Genomic DNA, 16180 nt, shown 5'->3' with positions numbered 1-16180 from the left:
TTTCACATTGGATAATTTATTTCCAAGCGATTATATCCACCAGAGGGGCCCGGGCTTAAATGCCGGCAGATTAATTTTCCTGCGCAGGAGTCAGTGTTGCCGGGACTGGGGACCGTGCTCCTGGGAAGTGGGGTTGCGCAGCTTTGCCTCACGCCACGCTCTGCTAAGCCCCCTTACTTCTAATTGCTTGCTCACCAGACTGTAAGAAAATAATTGCCACTATAAATTTTCCCTCCTTCTCTGCATAAAATATTTGAAGGAACCAGCACTTTTAAAAAGTGTCCTCAGTACCATGAGGGAAGCAGGGCACTCGGGAATGCTGCACTGCCCCGGAACCCACCACCTGCCCTGCCTGCCGCCCTTGGACTCTCCGCTCCAGGCATAGTACTCTGGCTGGGACTGGGGAAGCCAGGGTCCTGGGGGCAGGTTCCCGCAACAGACCAGAGAAAGCAAGGCCAGCACAGTCCTGGGTGCTCCTCTCCCACTTGCAAGGCTGGTGGCCACATGCCAGGGTACAGGAGTAGCCTGGACTTTACCAGAGGCCCTATCCTGCCCCTGTCCCTGTGAGAAACCTGGCAGAATGGTTCTAGGTCCTTATAGGTGCCACTCGCGAGAGACAGAGTGCCCACAAAATCAGGGAAGATGGGCAGAAGCATCAACCCATATAGGCAGGAGCCACCCTTGCCCTCCTTGCCTGGCACTCAGGACTCTGAGGAAGCACTACCCATCCAACCCGTCCACCTCTAGGGGATGGCGACAGGTTGTCCTGGCGGCGACAGGTCAGACCCCAGAGCTGTGTCAAAGAGGGTCCCATTTATGAACACAGAAGGGATGAGAGAGGTTGTGGCCTGAGCATGAAGCACTGGGAAACAATGGTGGCGTCACCCACGGCCCAGATACACAGAGGGTGGTTTCCATGCAGCCCAGTGTCAACAGGGCTCTGTACAGCTAAGGATGTAGCCACACCTAGAGGGAGGCAAGGCTCATCTGTCTCTAGGAGACACGGGCGGGGGGGGGAGGGGGAGGAAGCCTAGTGGCACCTGATGCCTCTGCACCTTCACCATGGCAGACAGCCTATGCACAGGCAAGGGAGTTGGGGTTCACGGGGACAGTCAGCTGCCAAAGCCACCATCCATACAGGTAGTCTGATGATGACTGGCCCACCTTGTACGGGGGGGGGAGGGGGGCCGGGGGGGCAGGGTGCCAATGCCCACCAGACGGAGCTCCTAGTCCTAGGGGCCACCGTCCCAGCTACCCTGTGAGTACCCGACTCCCACTCCAAGCCTAAGGGGTGTTGCCTCAGCCTTCAGGAGGCATCGCAAACCCTGGCCTCTCAGGGTCCTTACTGTCACCAGTGAGGTTTGTCTCTGATTGTCAAAGCTGCAGGGACAAATGGCCACCATTCTCAACAGAAGCATCTTTTCAGACTGTGCGTGATAGCCTTTACTGAACCTTCTGAAAGAAACTTCAAACGCTCTCCTTCTCCCTTGAGTCCTGTATCCCATGGAGGGCGTTACACAGAAGGATGTGGGTGCTAGGTAACTCACCTGGAGCACCCACAGGGCAGAGCTTCCTGAGAGCACAGCCAGAGCCTAGAGACGTGGCCTCCTGGGGACCCAGCTATACTCCGTGGTCCACTCAGCCCTGGGTGGTTGGTCAAGAGGAAACCTCGAGTCTTAAGGCAAGAAGGGTACCATGCTCTGGGGTGGGCTCACTGAGGGGCCGAGTAGACCAGGGCCGCCCTGCCCCACTCGGCCTGAGGCACCTGGAAGCCCTCCCTGGGGACAGGCTCCACCAGGAACTCCACACGACCATCCTGCCCAGAACTAGCGGCCCCCACTACCACGTCCACCACACGGTACTGGTTGGCAAAAGCCAGGCCCAGGAACGTGGGCTTCTCAGTCCTGTCCGTTGCGGAGCTGCTTCCTGTCTGTTCCCGGCAATGAATCCGGAAGCACCTGGCTTGGAGCAGGTGGAAGGACCACTGAAGAGTACAGCTGAGAAGGAGCTGGGCAGGGCGGCCCTCAGATCCAGAGATCAGCGGAAGCCAGCGGAGCTGCGAGATGGTGACCTTTTGCACCCGGGGCAGAGGGGCCAGCAGGCTGTTGGCATCAACCACCTGATAGGAGAGAGGTTTGGCTGGCGAGATGCCCAGGGAGGCACTCCTCAGAGCCTCCATCCACCCCTTCCTCCCCACAGGCCTAGCTCCCACATACACACCTGGATCTCTCCAAGGCGACAAACGAAGCCCTTCTCCTCCCGGCTGCCAGGTGGCCGTGAGAAGCTCATCAAGAGGTCCTGAAGCAGGCACCCGTGCAGGCTCACCTCATAGCAGCTGAAAGAACACACAGGCTACTCACAAGCCAGCTATGGGGAGGGCCCTAGCCACAGCATGAAGCAGGAAGCATCCCAGGGGCACCCCAGGTCATGGGGCGCAGGACTACAGCAGGTTCCTGTGAGGAATATTCTGGTCTATCTCACTGCTGCCAAAACTTGAGGGTCAAACCAAGATCTCTCCTTCCCTCTTGTTCCGGGGGGGTGGGGGGGGTGTTCTCAGTGGGGAACTCTTGTTCCTTAAATTCCTCCATGTGTGCCCATAGCCTTAAGGGGACCTGACAGGAGAGGGACTCACCATTGAATCCAGCCCCCACTGAGCTGCTGGCCACAACGGCCACTCCACCTGGCCAGCTTGGTGGGGGGCACCCGGAGGGGTCGGGGGCTGTGCCTTGAGCCAGAATCTGCTAGAAGACATAGGCTTCAGAAAGGAGAATCCCACAGGAAAACCCAAGAGGGGCAGGATGTCTACTCGGCAGGGCAGTTGGGGAAGGGAGGTCTAGGAGACCCTGGTGGGGCAGTGGAGGGAGGGGGGTCTAGGAGACCCCTGGATAGAGCAGTGGGGGAAGGGGGGTCTAAGAGACCCCTGGGTAGAGTAGTGGGAGGAGGGGGGTCTAGGAGACCCCTGTCTTACATCTGTGACCACAAACCACAGATTCCACCCTAGGTGGGAACTACCCATCCCCACCCACAGCAGCCCCACCCACACCAGTTCCACCCCGAGCCAGGGCCTTCGCCACCTCCTTTCCATGAAGTCACCCAGCCTCTCACCATTCAGCACCGATATGCCACCCACGTGGCAGCTGCTGACATCCCCTGTTGTAAGCTCCAAAGCCACCTGAACATCTGTCGAGTCTTCAAACTTGTACACCATTGACAGGAAAAGCTTGGGTGGCAGTGGAACCTGCAGGGAGAACAACCTGGAGGAGAGAAACCTTATGAGAGGTGGGAGGGAGACCGCAGACCCTCCACCAGCCCCTCCCTGCCGTGACTAGGACCTGGCCTTTCCTATAGCCAGACTCTGCTGCAGACTGGAAGGCCCTGGTTCTAATTTCCTCCCATGCACCATCTAAGGCAGCCACGTGCTGGGAAGTGCCACTCAGTGGGCTGTTTCAAACTCCTGCATGGCACTGCACCCAACCGACACAGCCATGCAACATTGAAGCAGGCTGCAGAGGCGTCATGTAATGTGTTTGAGCACAGCGTAAAAGATCTGAGGTCTAACCGCTTCTTACTTGGCTTTGGCAGACCCTCTGCCTAATTTAGCCACAGACACGAGGACAGAAGGCGGAGACCCACACACCTCAGCCATCACTCACCCACCTCACGGCTACATTGTCAACCTCAGGCGGGATCAGGCCCCGGAGCAGCAGAGAGCTGCCCCCATGCCAGGCGTCTGCCAGGCAGCAGTGTGTCTTCACCCAGCCCCCACTGTCTCCAGCCAGTTTATGTTCGCCAAAGAGGGGCTGGGTCTCCTGGGCACTAGGGTGGTACCAGGGCCCCACTGCCTGCTCCTGAAGAAAGAGGAGAAGTGAGAAAAGGGCTGGGTGGTGATGGCACTTGCCTTTAATCCCAGCACTTGGGAGGCAGAGTCGGGCAGATTTCTGTAAGTTCAAGGCCAGCCTGGTCTACAGAGCGAGTGAGAAATGGGGCAGGGGCAGGGGCCTCCTCTGCAGAGGCAAACAGCACATGGAGGTAGGGACAAGCTCACACCCGTTGGCTCTCTCCTGCCCATCCCAGCCAGAGCCAGACACAGAGAAGCCCACTTTCCCACCCTGTCCTCAGCACCGGACTGCACCTTGCCATAGCAGACTCTTCGAGGCCCCAGCCCCAGACAGAAAGAGGTGACAAAGGGCAGGGAGCAGATACTGTGTGTGGGCAGGAAGCGCTCCAGCAGTCTCCAGAACCTGACAGGGACACAGGGAGGCAGGGTGAGGGGGTGCTCCACCTCCCTGCAGCCCTCTCTGGAGCCAGGGAGTCGGGCAGGCCAGATGACGCCGGCAGGAAGTGGTTCTCACCCTCCTTTCCCTCCTGCCCAGATGGTCCTCTAGCATCCTATTGGGGGGCTGCCAGAGCGTCCACTTAGTTCTCACCCTCCAGTCCCACCCCATTGGAGAGGATTATTATACAGTTAGACCTGAGCCACCACCAGGTACCCATAGCAGCAGAGATGCCCTCTCTCTTGCCGGCCCATGCAAAGCCCTTGGGGACTCACTTGTCCTGGTTCTGAAGGAATTCACTCTTCTCCAGACACTCATACACCCAGCCAGGAGCAAACAGCGCCACCGAGAAGCCGTGCTTTCGGATCAGCTCCAGTGACTGGAGAGACAGAAACGAGGGAGATGCCGCACACTGGGACCAGAGTCCAGTCAGGCCTGGAGGCCAGCTCACAGGGAAGGATCAGCTAGGCAAAGCTCTCTCTCAGAACTCCAAGCAGAGGGTCTTGGGCTTCATCCCTGATGTCGCACAAGCCAGCTAAAGGAGAAGCAACTGAAAACATGGTGGACTCAGTCATGGTGCTGTCGTGGAGGGCAGAGCAGTGAGCTCACTGGGACTCTCCCTCTCCCCCTCTCTCTTCTGAGAATCACAGCAGTCTGAGAATCGGCAGTCGCTGGGCTGGGCGACTGTGTGCTCCTTGGTATTAGCTGCCACCTTGCACAACTAGAATAACCTGAGAAGAGTCTCAGGGACGGGTGGTGTCTGCCCTGGGTTAGCCTGTGGGCGTGTCTGAGTGTGTGCCTTCTTGTTGATCGACTAGGGAAGACCTAGCCCATGGGAGGCAGTGCCATTCCCTAGGAAAGGAAGTCCTGACCGTATAAAAGAGGAGAAAGCTGGGCGGGGTGACCTCTAATCCCAGGAGGCAGAGACAGGGAAGGCAAGGAAAGTGTGATCTACACAGCAAGTTCCAGGACAGCCAGGGCTACACAGAAAGACCCTTTCCCAAAAACAGTAAGAGGTGGGAGAAGAGAGCCAGCTGAGAATAAGCCAGCATTGACTTCCTTTCCCTCTGATCTGGACGGTGCCGCCCAGACTTCCCTACACTGATGGGCTGTAGCCTGGAACTGTAACCTGAGATTCGGCCCCTGTGGCTCCTGTTGCACTTAGAGCATTTTATCACAAGAGAAGTAAAACCAGGGTCCTGGGTCAAATGATTCATCTAGAGCTTCCCTCGGGACGACAGACAGGAACTGGGCCTGCTGCTCACCTCTCCTCCCTGCTGAGCTGACTTGGCCAGAAAACCTCACTGGTCCCCAACACAATAGCTTCACCTCTGTCACTACAGCCCCTGCACACTCCCTCTGTCTAGGTGGCGTGAGAAGTCACTCAACATGCTCCAAAGCACATAGCCCAGGAGGGGAGGAAAATCGGCATCTGGGGGATGATTCAAGAGTGGAAGCAAACGGAGTCAGGCAGTGGTCACGCAGGCCTTTAATCCCAGTACTCGGGAGGCAGAGGGAGGCAGATCTCTGTGAGTTCGAGGCCAGCCTGGTCTACAAAGCAAGCCAGGACAGCCTGGTCTATAGAGCAAGTTCCAGGAAAGTTGGAGCTAGACAGGGAAACCCTGTCTCAAAAAAAAAAAAGAGTGGGTACAGGTCCTTTAGCCCATCTGACCCGAGACACAGGAGTTCCAGGGTGCCTTGGTTTCCCTTCTCAGGGAATAGTTGCTCTTTCTTTCCTCTGAGGTACTAAGAAAAATGGAAGGTCCCCAAAGAAGAGGCCACCGAGGGTGTGCAGACCAGTAGCCCTGTGCGGTGAAAAGGCCACCACCTACCTTGTCAGTATCGAAACGGCCTCCGACCACATTGCTCCGAGCAAACACATCCACGCCCACATACACATCAACCAGGCGCTTCCCGGCCTGCGCCACCATCCTCTGCAGGTGGTCTTCCCGCCAGTTATAGTTGGTGAAGAAGCCATCACAGGAGTCAAAGAAGACCCTGGGAGGTGGCAAGGACCAGCTGAGGCCATGCACAGCTGGACAGGACCCCCATCTGCTGTCAGCCTCCCTGATGCTCAGGGCCACACAGAACCCATGGACTGGGGCTGCCCATGACTAGACTCTGCAGCGCCCAGCCCCGTGGGTACTGATCACACCTGCTCCCTCCAACCCAAAGCCGCCCACATAGGATGTCCTGTAACCTGTCCAGATCCTCTTACTGCACGGTCACCCCTGGCGCTCACCTGTTCTGTTCATTGAGTTCATCCTGCCACTTGAGCTGCCCGCTCTGTACCACGCTGTCATACCACAGCACCAGGCCTCCGGGAACCAGCTGGTGGAGCTGCGTGGTCAGGTACCGGAGAAACGGGGGTGTGTTTCCCACAGCAGCCGGCTGCAAGGGAGAAAGGGAGATCAGACCGCAAGGCTGAGCATGTCTGTCATGAAAAATAACACAGTAGAGAAGAGAGGCCATAAGAGCCAGCCCTGCCAGAAATGCCCCTTGTCCCACAGCCACAGGGGAGGAAGGAGAGAAAATAGCCTGGAACTCAGGAAGAGATAAAAGCAAGGGCAGGGGTCAGGACCACAGAAAAGCCACACACACAAGCCCAAAGCAGGGATGGGGAGAAAGCGTGTGGCCGCACCGAGGAGGGAGGCAAGCAGACCACAGCCAACGGAGCTCATGGCTAGCAGTCAGATGGCACTGTTGGCCCCAGATGGGCTGGGGTCTGGGTCCGGAGCAAGAGGGGTCATGCAAACGGGTGAGGGTAGAGCAAGGAATCGGGGCAGGGGAAGCAAGCAAGAAGGGTCTGCAAAGCAAGGGGTGGAGGGGCAGGCACCAGACCATGGCTGCGGTGCCAGAATGTGGCTGCAGCTCTTACACTCAGGGAGTTCTCGATATTGATGAGCCAACCATCGAAACGAAAAAATTGAGCGATCTGGACCAGCCGATCGGCCACCGCCTGGTAGGAGCGCTCATCCCCAGCCAGGAAGGATTCGCAGAGCTTGCCACCCTCCTTCCACTCTGTGATAAAGGTCCCTGTGAGACATGAGATAGAAACGGCTGCAGGGACGGCTCTCCTCTGACCTGGGACTTGCCTGAGTATGCTTCCTAGACAGCAGGATTATTGAAGGATGTAGACATTCTACCAGTGGTCCTCTGGGATGTGGTCACAGGGGATGCAGGATGAAGCTGGAGAGGCACCGGTCTGAACCAGTGGATGGCAAACCGTGGCCTCAGGCCAGACGCAGCCACTACTCATGTATGTAAGCAGGGCTTTTCTGGAACACAGCATGGCCCCTCTGCTCACCACCACAATGACCAATGGGCCACAGCTAAAAATAGATGCCATCTGGTCCTCCCTGGGAAAATGTACAGATACCCGTCCTGACCCATGGGCACAGCTATGTCACCAGCTGCTTGGCTCTTACCCAGCACACAGACCCCGTGCCGGTGGGCAGCATTGGTCCAGCACACAGGGGGGATGGTGACCGTGTGATGGCTGAAGTACACAAAGATGTCAATGTACTGCCAGTGGTAGAAGGAGTAGGGGTTCTGCACCCTCGAGCCCTGAATGAACCTGGAAGACATGGGACAGAGTCAGGTCCCAGGAGACAGAATCAGGACACAGTGATGGCGGGTGGGAGAGAGCAGCCTTGGGTGAGGTGCCGCGCTTCAGTTCTGGTCATTAGCTCTGAAGCCTGATGGGTGAGACCCTGTGTGGGAGAAGCAAGAGCGGGAACTACCTGAGGCTCTTCTGTCAAGAGCAGCCAGAAGCAGGAGCTGGGGTGACAGCCAGCAAAATGCCTGCCTTGCAGGGAGTTCCATCCCCATAACTGACTTAGTAAAAAAAAAATTAAAAAATCCAGGTAGGGTAGAGTGTGCGTGTACTCTCAGGGATGGGAAGGCAGAGAGTGCCAGATGGGCCAGCCTTGTCTACTTGATGAGTTCCAGGCCAGTGAGGACGTGTGTCTCAAAAATAAGGTGGACAGTGTCTGAGGAACAATAGCCGAGGTTGTACCCCGGCCTCCACATACACACACAGACACACAAAGAGCCCTGAGGAGGGGACTAGGCATGGAGGCACCTGAGGCAGAGGGACTGGAGGTGGAAGCCAACTGGGCTACGTAGTGAGTTCTCTACCAGACTAAACTACAGAGCAAGACCCAATCTCAAACATCCTCATGTGTTTGGGGAGAGCTCACTCACTGGGCAAGGAGCTGGCACAGGCCACTGGATCTGCACAGACAGCACTTTGGCCTCTGTGAGCAGATGAAAGAGAAGGAAGCAGAAAGGCTAGGCACAGGCCCTGTCTCTGGCTTCCGCCCCAGGCGCACGGTCAGCAGTGCCCGCGTCTCCCCTTGTCTGCAGGCTGGCCATGCCCCAGAGTGGGCTGCTGGCTCTGACTCAGCTTCCTATCACCCAGTCTGAGACTGTCCTCTAAACGTTTAAAGTGTCACCCTAGTTAACCTGTGCATAGCTGAGAGAGAAAGCCCAGGAAGCCAGAGGCAAAGGGATCTGGATGAGGACAGAGCTTAGGGGAAGTGCAATGAACACACACACACACCAAATGAGGACATGGCTGATGGGCCCGGAGGCCTGGAGATCCTCTTCAGGGGCAGCCTGAGGAGTTAGCCATCTATGTAGCTAAGACAGACACGCGCTCGCCCAACTCCAACTTGCTTCTGCCATGTGAAGTTTTTTTTTTTTTTTTTTTTTTTGGTTTTTCGAGACAGGGTTTCTCTGTGGTTTTGGAGCCTGTCCTGGAACTAGCCCTTGTAGACCAGGCTGGTCTCGAACTCACAGAGATCCACCTGCCTCTGCCTCCCGAGTGCTGGGATTAAAGGCGTGCGCCACCACCGCCCGGCTGCCATATGAAGTTTAACTTCTAGGACTGAGTTTCTCTCCCTGAGGTACAGAGGGCCCATCTAGAAACCTCCTTTCCCAACTCCAACTGCCGCCATCTTCCCATGCTAGGACAGCCAGCAATGAGAGCAGTGCTATGTCAGGAACCTCACCTGTCCTCCAGGTACCCGCCCATCATGTCGTGGCACAGCAGGGTCCGGGGCCTGGGGCTGCTCAGTGGAGGCTGACGACGCTCTAGTGGCTCCAGGGCGACGTTGAAGCCATCCTCCATGGCGGGGGTCCAGGCCAGGAGGTCCTCCAGGGATGAGAAGTAAAAGCTGGTAGGTCTGGTGGTGTCCTTGTCATAATATCTAGCTGGTCCACGGAGGGAAACAGTAAGGAATGGTGGCAATCAGGGAATTCATGCCGATGCTTTGACCGGGGGTGGGGGGGTGGGGGAACGACACGGGACGCGGTGACCACAGTGGGAGCCTCGGTCACCTCACCTGGTAAAGGGTCCGGGCTGAAACTGACCACATCTCTAAAAATCGTTTCCTCTTCTTGGTCCTCTTTGATTCTAGACAAAGGGTGGGTTTTTAAAAGATTAACTTGTTTTTGTTTTTGATACAAAGTCTTATGTCATCCAGGCCAGTCTGGAACTGACTGCATAGTCAAGGACAACACAGAATGTCTAATCTTTCTCCTTCCACCTCCCAAGCGTTGGGGTCTTAGGGGTACTCCCACTACGCCCTGTTTATGCTGTGTTGGTGACTGAACTAGGTTTTAAGCACATTAAATGAGCTACCAACTGAGTTGTATTCTCAACTCCCCCAAAGGGTAAATAACAGTTAGAAGCAAATGGTTAGATATCTCTGGACATGGTTTATAAAACCTACACCAGAAGCATGCATGGAACCAGAGACTGGATAGCTAGGGCTCGTCTTATTTATTAGCTACCAGGACCTGCTTCTGCTTGGACAGGCGCCAATGGCAGTCCACACCTGAGTAACACCTTCCCCGCCCAACAGGCAAATCACACACTGAGAACCCCAAGGTAGGTACTTCTTAGGGCCACAGGCCTTCTCCAGGCAGGGGGTACATAGGGTTTTCAAGTACTAGCAAAATTGAAGGCCTTGAGAGGCCAGAAGCAGGCTTTGTCTTCTGTCCACACCCAGAGGCATGGAACACTCAGGGGCTCCCGCTGTCACCAAGGGAGATAATGACAAGGAAGAGTAGGAAGAGTACCCTTGGCTTCAGGAAGTAGCGAGTCTGAGGAAGCACTCGTTTGTTACAATGTTTTTTAAAGTATCATCTTAGAATAGTGAGAAGATACATAGTAACCTTTTAGGGACCAGGGCATCTAAACCTCCCAGGGCCCGAGGCCTTCAGCAGTGACTTGAGCTCCCTCCACAGGATCAGTCACCAATCAGAGACCCAGGGCCTCTACAATTAAACTGAGGAGCCCTTGGAAGTACAGAGACAGCCAGACAGCAGCAGGTGTCTGGAGATAAAATGGAGATACCTTCTTTTTCCTGTGGTGCCAGGGCTCAAACTCAGGACTTCCCACATCCTAGGCAAGTGCTCTTCCATGAATCCATCTCAAGACCTTCCGTTCTTATTTGAAGACACAGCCTGGCTAAACCAGGTTGGCCTCAAACTTGTGAGCCTCCTGCCTTGCCCTCTCAAGTAGTCAGATAACACAGGCCTGTGTCATTGGGCCATGTTAACCACTCCCTTTCAAATCTCGTTTCCAGACTCTTCTCTTCCACATGCCCCTCCCTGGCTGATTTCTTTACCCTTCAGCTACGCCCAAAGGAACTCAGAGCAATCCTGCCTGCCCCTGTTCACCACTGTCTCCTTAGAATTCCTCCAGAAAGAGGGAAAGGGCCGGATTGGGAGGCCTTCTACCCAGCACCCATACTATCGTCTGAATGGCCCTGCTGTCTCACAGCTGAGGGTCTAAAAACAGAACGAGACAAGTCTGTGCTGATACCCTTCCCAGTATCCTACTTACCAGGATGTTACTAACCCCAAAGGAACAAATCCCCAGACCAGAGGGGCATGTCTGTCCACTCCTGACTTTGTGCCTTTGCTCATTGTGATCCTCCAACGTGGATAACCACCAACCGCGGTCCTCCCCTAAAGTCTCAGTTCAAATATCAGCCTAACAGAAAGCCATCCATGTATGGCAATGCCTGATTTACAGGGCCAAAGAAAAGTACGGTAGTCATGGCGCCAGGCTTCCGGGACGGGACCCAGTGGGCTGGGACAGGGTCTGTCATGGGTCAGGGACAAGGACGCTGCTAGCTTGCTCGGATGGCCCGTCTGCGGCCGTGGATGGAAGGACAGAGGCTCTGGGATGAAGGGAGCCCACCGCGAGAAGTGGACAGTGTCGCACTGTGCAGGGACAAGCAGCATGGCCACCCCGGCCCAGACCCGGAGCTCAGCCCAGCCGTGCGCACCTCCGCCCCGGCCTTCGCCTCCCCGGCCTCCGTCCCGACTGGTCCTGCGCCTGCTTCTCCGGGGTCTTGGGGCCCCTCCGCTGCACAGCCCCCCGGGTCAGCACAGACCGGGCTTCTTCCATGGCGTTTAGCGCCCGCCGGCCGCCGGGGCCTCGGGACAACCTTGCTCCAACAGCCAATCGCAGGCCTGGGCCTGCCCCCGCCGCCGCTCTCAGCCAATAGAGAGTGCGAAACGCCGTGGGTGGCTCCTTCCGGCCAGGATCAGACCGCGCTCTGCAAACAGGGCGCGAGGAACCGGAGTTAAATAACCGGAGGGGCGGGCCCTGGTGGGCGGGGTCTGGGAGAAAGGCAAAGCCGCCTGGATTCTGATCTAGAGTTTGCCGCCTCAAAGCTCTCTTCTCAGTAAACTGAGGTGCAACCCGGACAGATGAAGCAATCTACCAGGCACCACCCAGTCAGTACACGGTAGCGATGAGCCCTGGAACTTGGCCACACAGTCCAGGGTGGCGGGACCTGGAGCGTCCCTGGATCCGCAGTCTCCAACTAGCACCTCCAAATGCTGGGATTATAGGCATATGCCACCATACTCAACTCTTTTATTTTTTAATTAAAATATAATTACATCATTTTCCCCTTCCTTTCCTCCCTCCCACCCTTGCTTGATCTCTCTCGAATTCATGATTTTTATTTCTTTAATTGTTGTTCCATATGCATGTATATATTCCAAACTGTATAAACACAGCCTGTTCAGTCCCTCCAAATGTTACTTGTGTATATATGTTTTCAGGACTGGCCATTTGGTATTGAATAACCAACCGGGAAGGGATTCTTCCCGAGGAAGACTAATTTCCCCACTCTCAGCATTCTGTAGTTGGCTGTAATTACTTGTCTAGGATTGGGGCCATATTAGTCTATGGGTATCATCACCGTTCAGGCCTTATTTAAGCAATAAATTGTTGTGTTGATGCAGACTCATGGATGCAGCTTCTCTGCCATTTCTAGGAGACACAACTAGACTTGAGGTCTGTTCGCCAAAAGGGGAATCATGTCTGGTATTGAATAACCTAGCCAACCATGTGAGCTAGCGGCATCACAGATCATGGAGAAGAACGGACAACTGACATGTCACAGTGCTGGCTTTTAACCCATGACCTGGGCGTTCAAATTCTGGTCCTCGGGCTTGCAAAGCTCACAGGCAAGCCAACTGAGCCAATTCTAGCTCCATTGATGAGGTTTGAATTCTGCTCGCCACACTGAAAAGTAATATTCAGAAGAACATAAAAGATAAAACTGTGGTCCCCATTCGTGTAGCGACAAGAGCTGACAACTGTCTTTTCTCGTTAACCGACAAAAGAGAGGTGAGGTCTTAGAAGGTCTCAGCTACAATAGGAGATCAGAATGGAAAAGGCAGGTGGGAGGGCATGGGGGATGGAGGACAGCGAGGCTCTCCTGGAGGAACTGTTTGCATCTATCCATCCTGTACGACTTGGAAACAGCTGAAATGGATCCCGTAAACTGATGAGCAGGGATAGTTCCCTCCTGAACACATTTTCCCACTCCCAAGCCTGTGTTCTGCAGAAATATACCCAGTCGAGTATGCAGTGCCCAGGAAGCGGCATCTGTCAGAGGGGAGGGTCACAGTGAACTTGATGCTCCATGTTCTGAGCTATGAGAGGTGCCAAGAGATGAAGCTCAGCATCCCTCTACAGCTTGCCCAAGCCAAGCTAACTGGGCCTCTTTATTACTGTTTTCAACCTTTGAGCTTTATGAGGCCCCAAGCATCCATAAACGCCAAGGGTAGGGACAGTGACTAAGGTGGTTGGATATGGGCCCCGGCTCTATTGCTGGCTAGCCAGTCGGACAGAGAAGAGGCACCAGGGAGCAGGATTATAGTGATCTCTAAGACAGAGTTGGCGGGACACCTCTTCCAACTGACCCAGGGAGGGGAGCAGAGCTCTGTGTGGGGCTGAGACAAAGAAGGTAGCAGGTCACCTAAACTGGGGCCACTGTCTCCAGCCCCAAACACAGTCATCTAACATGAAGCCTCGAAGAAAGAAAAGAGATGTCTTGAGAGCTGTATAGATGGGAGTGGTCCCTACACACACACTCAGCCAACCTCCCACCTCTCTACTCCAGCCCCTCCTGAGACCTATGCATCTGGAACAGAGTTACAGGTGGGAGAATAGAAGCGGTTGGACTCTCAGGTTAGGGTCTAATGACACTTCCTCACCCCCACCGACAAAGGCACGGTAATAAACCAGTCCTGTGGAGATCATATGAGTGAGGGGGATCAGAGGCTCAGACTTAGATGGCAATGGTTGTGTCACAGCCAGAGGACAGCATTCCATAACATGGCCTAGCTCTATCTTGTCCCCTCCCTCTCAGCCTCCCCCCATAACACTCCAGTGATCAGAAGCAAGAGGAAAAAGGAGTGAGAGTGAGGCTGGCGTGGGAGGCCAGGGGTCTGCTGCTCTGGTTGGGGCCTCCACTTCTCTTCCCCTGCTTCTTGCTGGCTGCAGGGTGAGTATCTGCCAGCAGGAGGATCTGATGTTTGGAACTGGCAGCCACTGGAGTCTATGAGAGGGTACAGATCAGTAAGACAGAAGCAGCCTGGATCTTTGATAGGACAGACACAGTATCAGCCTGGATCACAGCATGCAGGGTCTCCCAGGAGCCTGTTTGCTGCAAGCCAGCGCATCCTCTGTGTCTAATAGATGACTCTAAGGTGATGTGTGAGCAACAGTTCTTGGGGAGAAACTGCGTTTTATTAGATGACCTGATGATTAAAACTTTCTTGATTGAAAGGGCCTTGGTGGTGCACACCTTTAATCCCAGTACTCAGGAGGCAGAGGCAGGTGGATCTCTGTGAGTTTGAGGCCAGCCTGGTCTAAGAGGGAGTTCCAGGACAGACTCCAAAGCTACACAGAGAAACATTGTCTCGATAAAAAGAAAGAAAGAAAGAAAGAAAGAAAGAAAGAAAGAAAGAAAGAAAGAAAGAAAGAAAGAAAAGAAAGAAAACTTCCTTGATTATTGAAAGTTACAATGTTGCAGGTCCAGGGTCTAATCACAAATTACCTGGGCTATCTCCGCCCCTGCAGTAGCAGCACCTGAGCCCACAGCAGAAGCCCCTGCTGTGCTGTAACCAACCACCTGTTTCCAACAATATGTCTGTGAAGTCTCTTGCTCTTTGAATTTCTTTATTCTGTGACTACAAAAACTCCATGAAACTACTGCTGAGACATGAAATTTGGGGTGACCTGTTTTTGTTCTCAGTCCGTGATCACTCATATTAGACTCCAGAAATAAACTCTTTCATGCCCCCCCCGCCCTCCACATTGAGGTGGGGCTGTTGTTCACATCAAGGGCTGACTGTAGTTGCTGTTCCTTGACTCATTCCTATCAACGCACAGACAATTGAAAATATTCTAAGTCAGGAATACATTCAGGGGACTGAGGAGGGTTCGGTGGGTAAAATGCTTGCTGGGAAAGCAGGAAAGTCTGAGTTTGCGTCCCCAGCACCCATGTGAAGGGTGAGTGTCGCTGTAATCACAGTGTGGGAGGCAGTTAGGAGGATTCCTGGGGCTCGCTGGCCAGCCTGTCTAGACAGGCATGTTCAGTGAGAAACCTTGTATCAGAATAGAAGTGGAGGGGCTGGAGGGATGGCTCAGCAGTTTAAGAGTGCCTGTTCTTCCTCTAGAGGACCTGAGTTTGATTCCCAGCACCCACATTAGAACAGCCCAAAATTACCTTTCATTCTAGCCCCAAGGGATTCAACGCCCTCTTCTGGTCTCCAGGGGCATCTGCACACATTAAAATACATATACTCTCTGGACCTGGCTGAGCAGGAGGCACCATCATCGGTGTTGAAATTCACCGCAGTAAGGACCAAAAGGTTTGGCACAGGAGCCCAAGAGCCAGGACATCCACCTGCGGCTGCTGGTCAAGCTATACAGGTTTCCGGCCAGATGGACCAACTCTACTTTCAATCAGGTTATGCTAAAAGCATAATTTATGAGTTGCACTAACCAGCCAGTTCGTGAGCTGCACTACCTTTGTCCCTGTCCTGGATGATCTGAAGATGACACATCCTGACGGAGAGGAGGAAACAGCAGTGGTTGTGGGGATGGTCACAGATAGCATGCAAATTCTGGAAGTGCCCAGGGATACACTCTGTAAGGAGCAGCTGAGCCCGAAAGCCCTGTCCTCAAGGCCAAGGATAAGATCCTCACCTTCCAGCTGGCCCAGGAGTCCCCCAAGGGCTGTGCCACCATGCTCCTGTCTGGTCCTCAGAAGGGCCAGGAGGTGTAAGGACATTTTGGCAAGGCCCCAGGAACCCCACACAGCCACACCAAGTGAAAAGGCCATGTGTGCACCATCCTAAGATCAGATTAGATAGGAACTTCTATATGAAGACGTGAGAAACTGGAATGTCAGCCTGCCTTGCAAGGCTGTGTTCCCCCTGCTTTGAACTGGACTGTGTGTGGGGGGTTGTTTTGTAAAATGTTATCTTGTTCTTTCTCATTGTATCCCTTCCGCAATAAATCCCATTGTCCCTCCATTCAGAGGTCTGCCCCAGAGCAGCTGAGGCACAAGCAAAACCTT

At 54.5% G+C, this 16180-nt stretch overlaps 1 protein-coding gene and 1 pseudogene across 5 annotated transcripts; one reads left to right on the top strand and one right to left on the bottom strand.

Moving 5' to 3' along the window:
* Nucleotides 1-53: 53 nt before the first annotated feature.
* Engase (endo-beta-N-acetylglucosaminidase) lies at nt 54-11727 on the bottom strand. 5 transcript variants are annotated; one of them, XM_057776526.1, is made up of 14 exons: nt 11579-11727; nt 9623-9693; nt 9290-9491; nt 7703-7851; nt 7153-7310; nt 6517-6665; nt 6107-6272; nt 4550-4653; nt 4133-4241; nt 3658-3848; nt 3106-3254; nt 2633-2741; nt 2221-2335; nt 54-2119 (listed from the first exon to the last, which is right to left on the bottom strand). In XM_057776526.1, the coding sequence occupies exons 1-14, from the start codon at nt 11698-11700 to the stop codon at nt 1712-1714; spliced, it is 2202 nt and encodes a 733-aa protein (XP_057632509.1). In that variant the 5' UTR covers nt 11701-11727; the 3' UTR covers nt 54-1711. The 5 variants fall into 5 exon arrangements, with proteins under 5 accessions (XP_057632509.1, XP_057632510.1, XP_057632513.1 ...); XM_057776527.1 differs by having other exon boundaries at nt 2633-2738; XM_057776530.1 differs by having other exon boundaries at nt 9290-9487; nt 11579-11602.
* Nucleotides 11728-15187: 3460 nt separating this feature from the next.
* Nucleotides 15188-15934, top strand: LOC130877097 (ribosomal protein L18-like; annotated as a pseudogene).
* The last annotated feature ends 246 nt before the right edge of the window (nt 15935-16180 follow it).

The sequence above is a fragment of the Chionomys nivalis genome, chromosome 7, assembly GCF_950005125.1.
Source record: "Chionomys nivalis chromosome 7, mChiNiv1.1, whole genome shotgun sequence".
NCBI lineage: Eukaryota > Metazoa > Chordata > Mammalia > Rodentia > Cricetidae > Chionomys > Chionomys nivalis.
This window is presented reverse-complemented; position numbering and strand designations above follow the sequence as displayed.

Bases quoted from the DNA above. Each gene is read 5' to 3' on its own strand.
- Engase (XM_057776526.1), bottom strand. From the start codon at position 11,700: ATGGAAGAAGCCCGGTCTGTGCTGACCCGGGGGGCTGTGCAGCGGAGG. The intron at 9,492-9,622 runs GTGAGGTGACCG...TCCGTGGACCAG, and splicing joins CAGCCCGGACCCTTTACCAG to CTAGATATTATGACAAGGAC. The intron at 6,666-7,152 runs GTAAGAGCTGCA...TCTCCCTTGCAG, and splicing joins ATATCGAGAACTCCCTGAGT to CCGGCTGCTGTGGGAAACAC.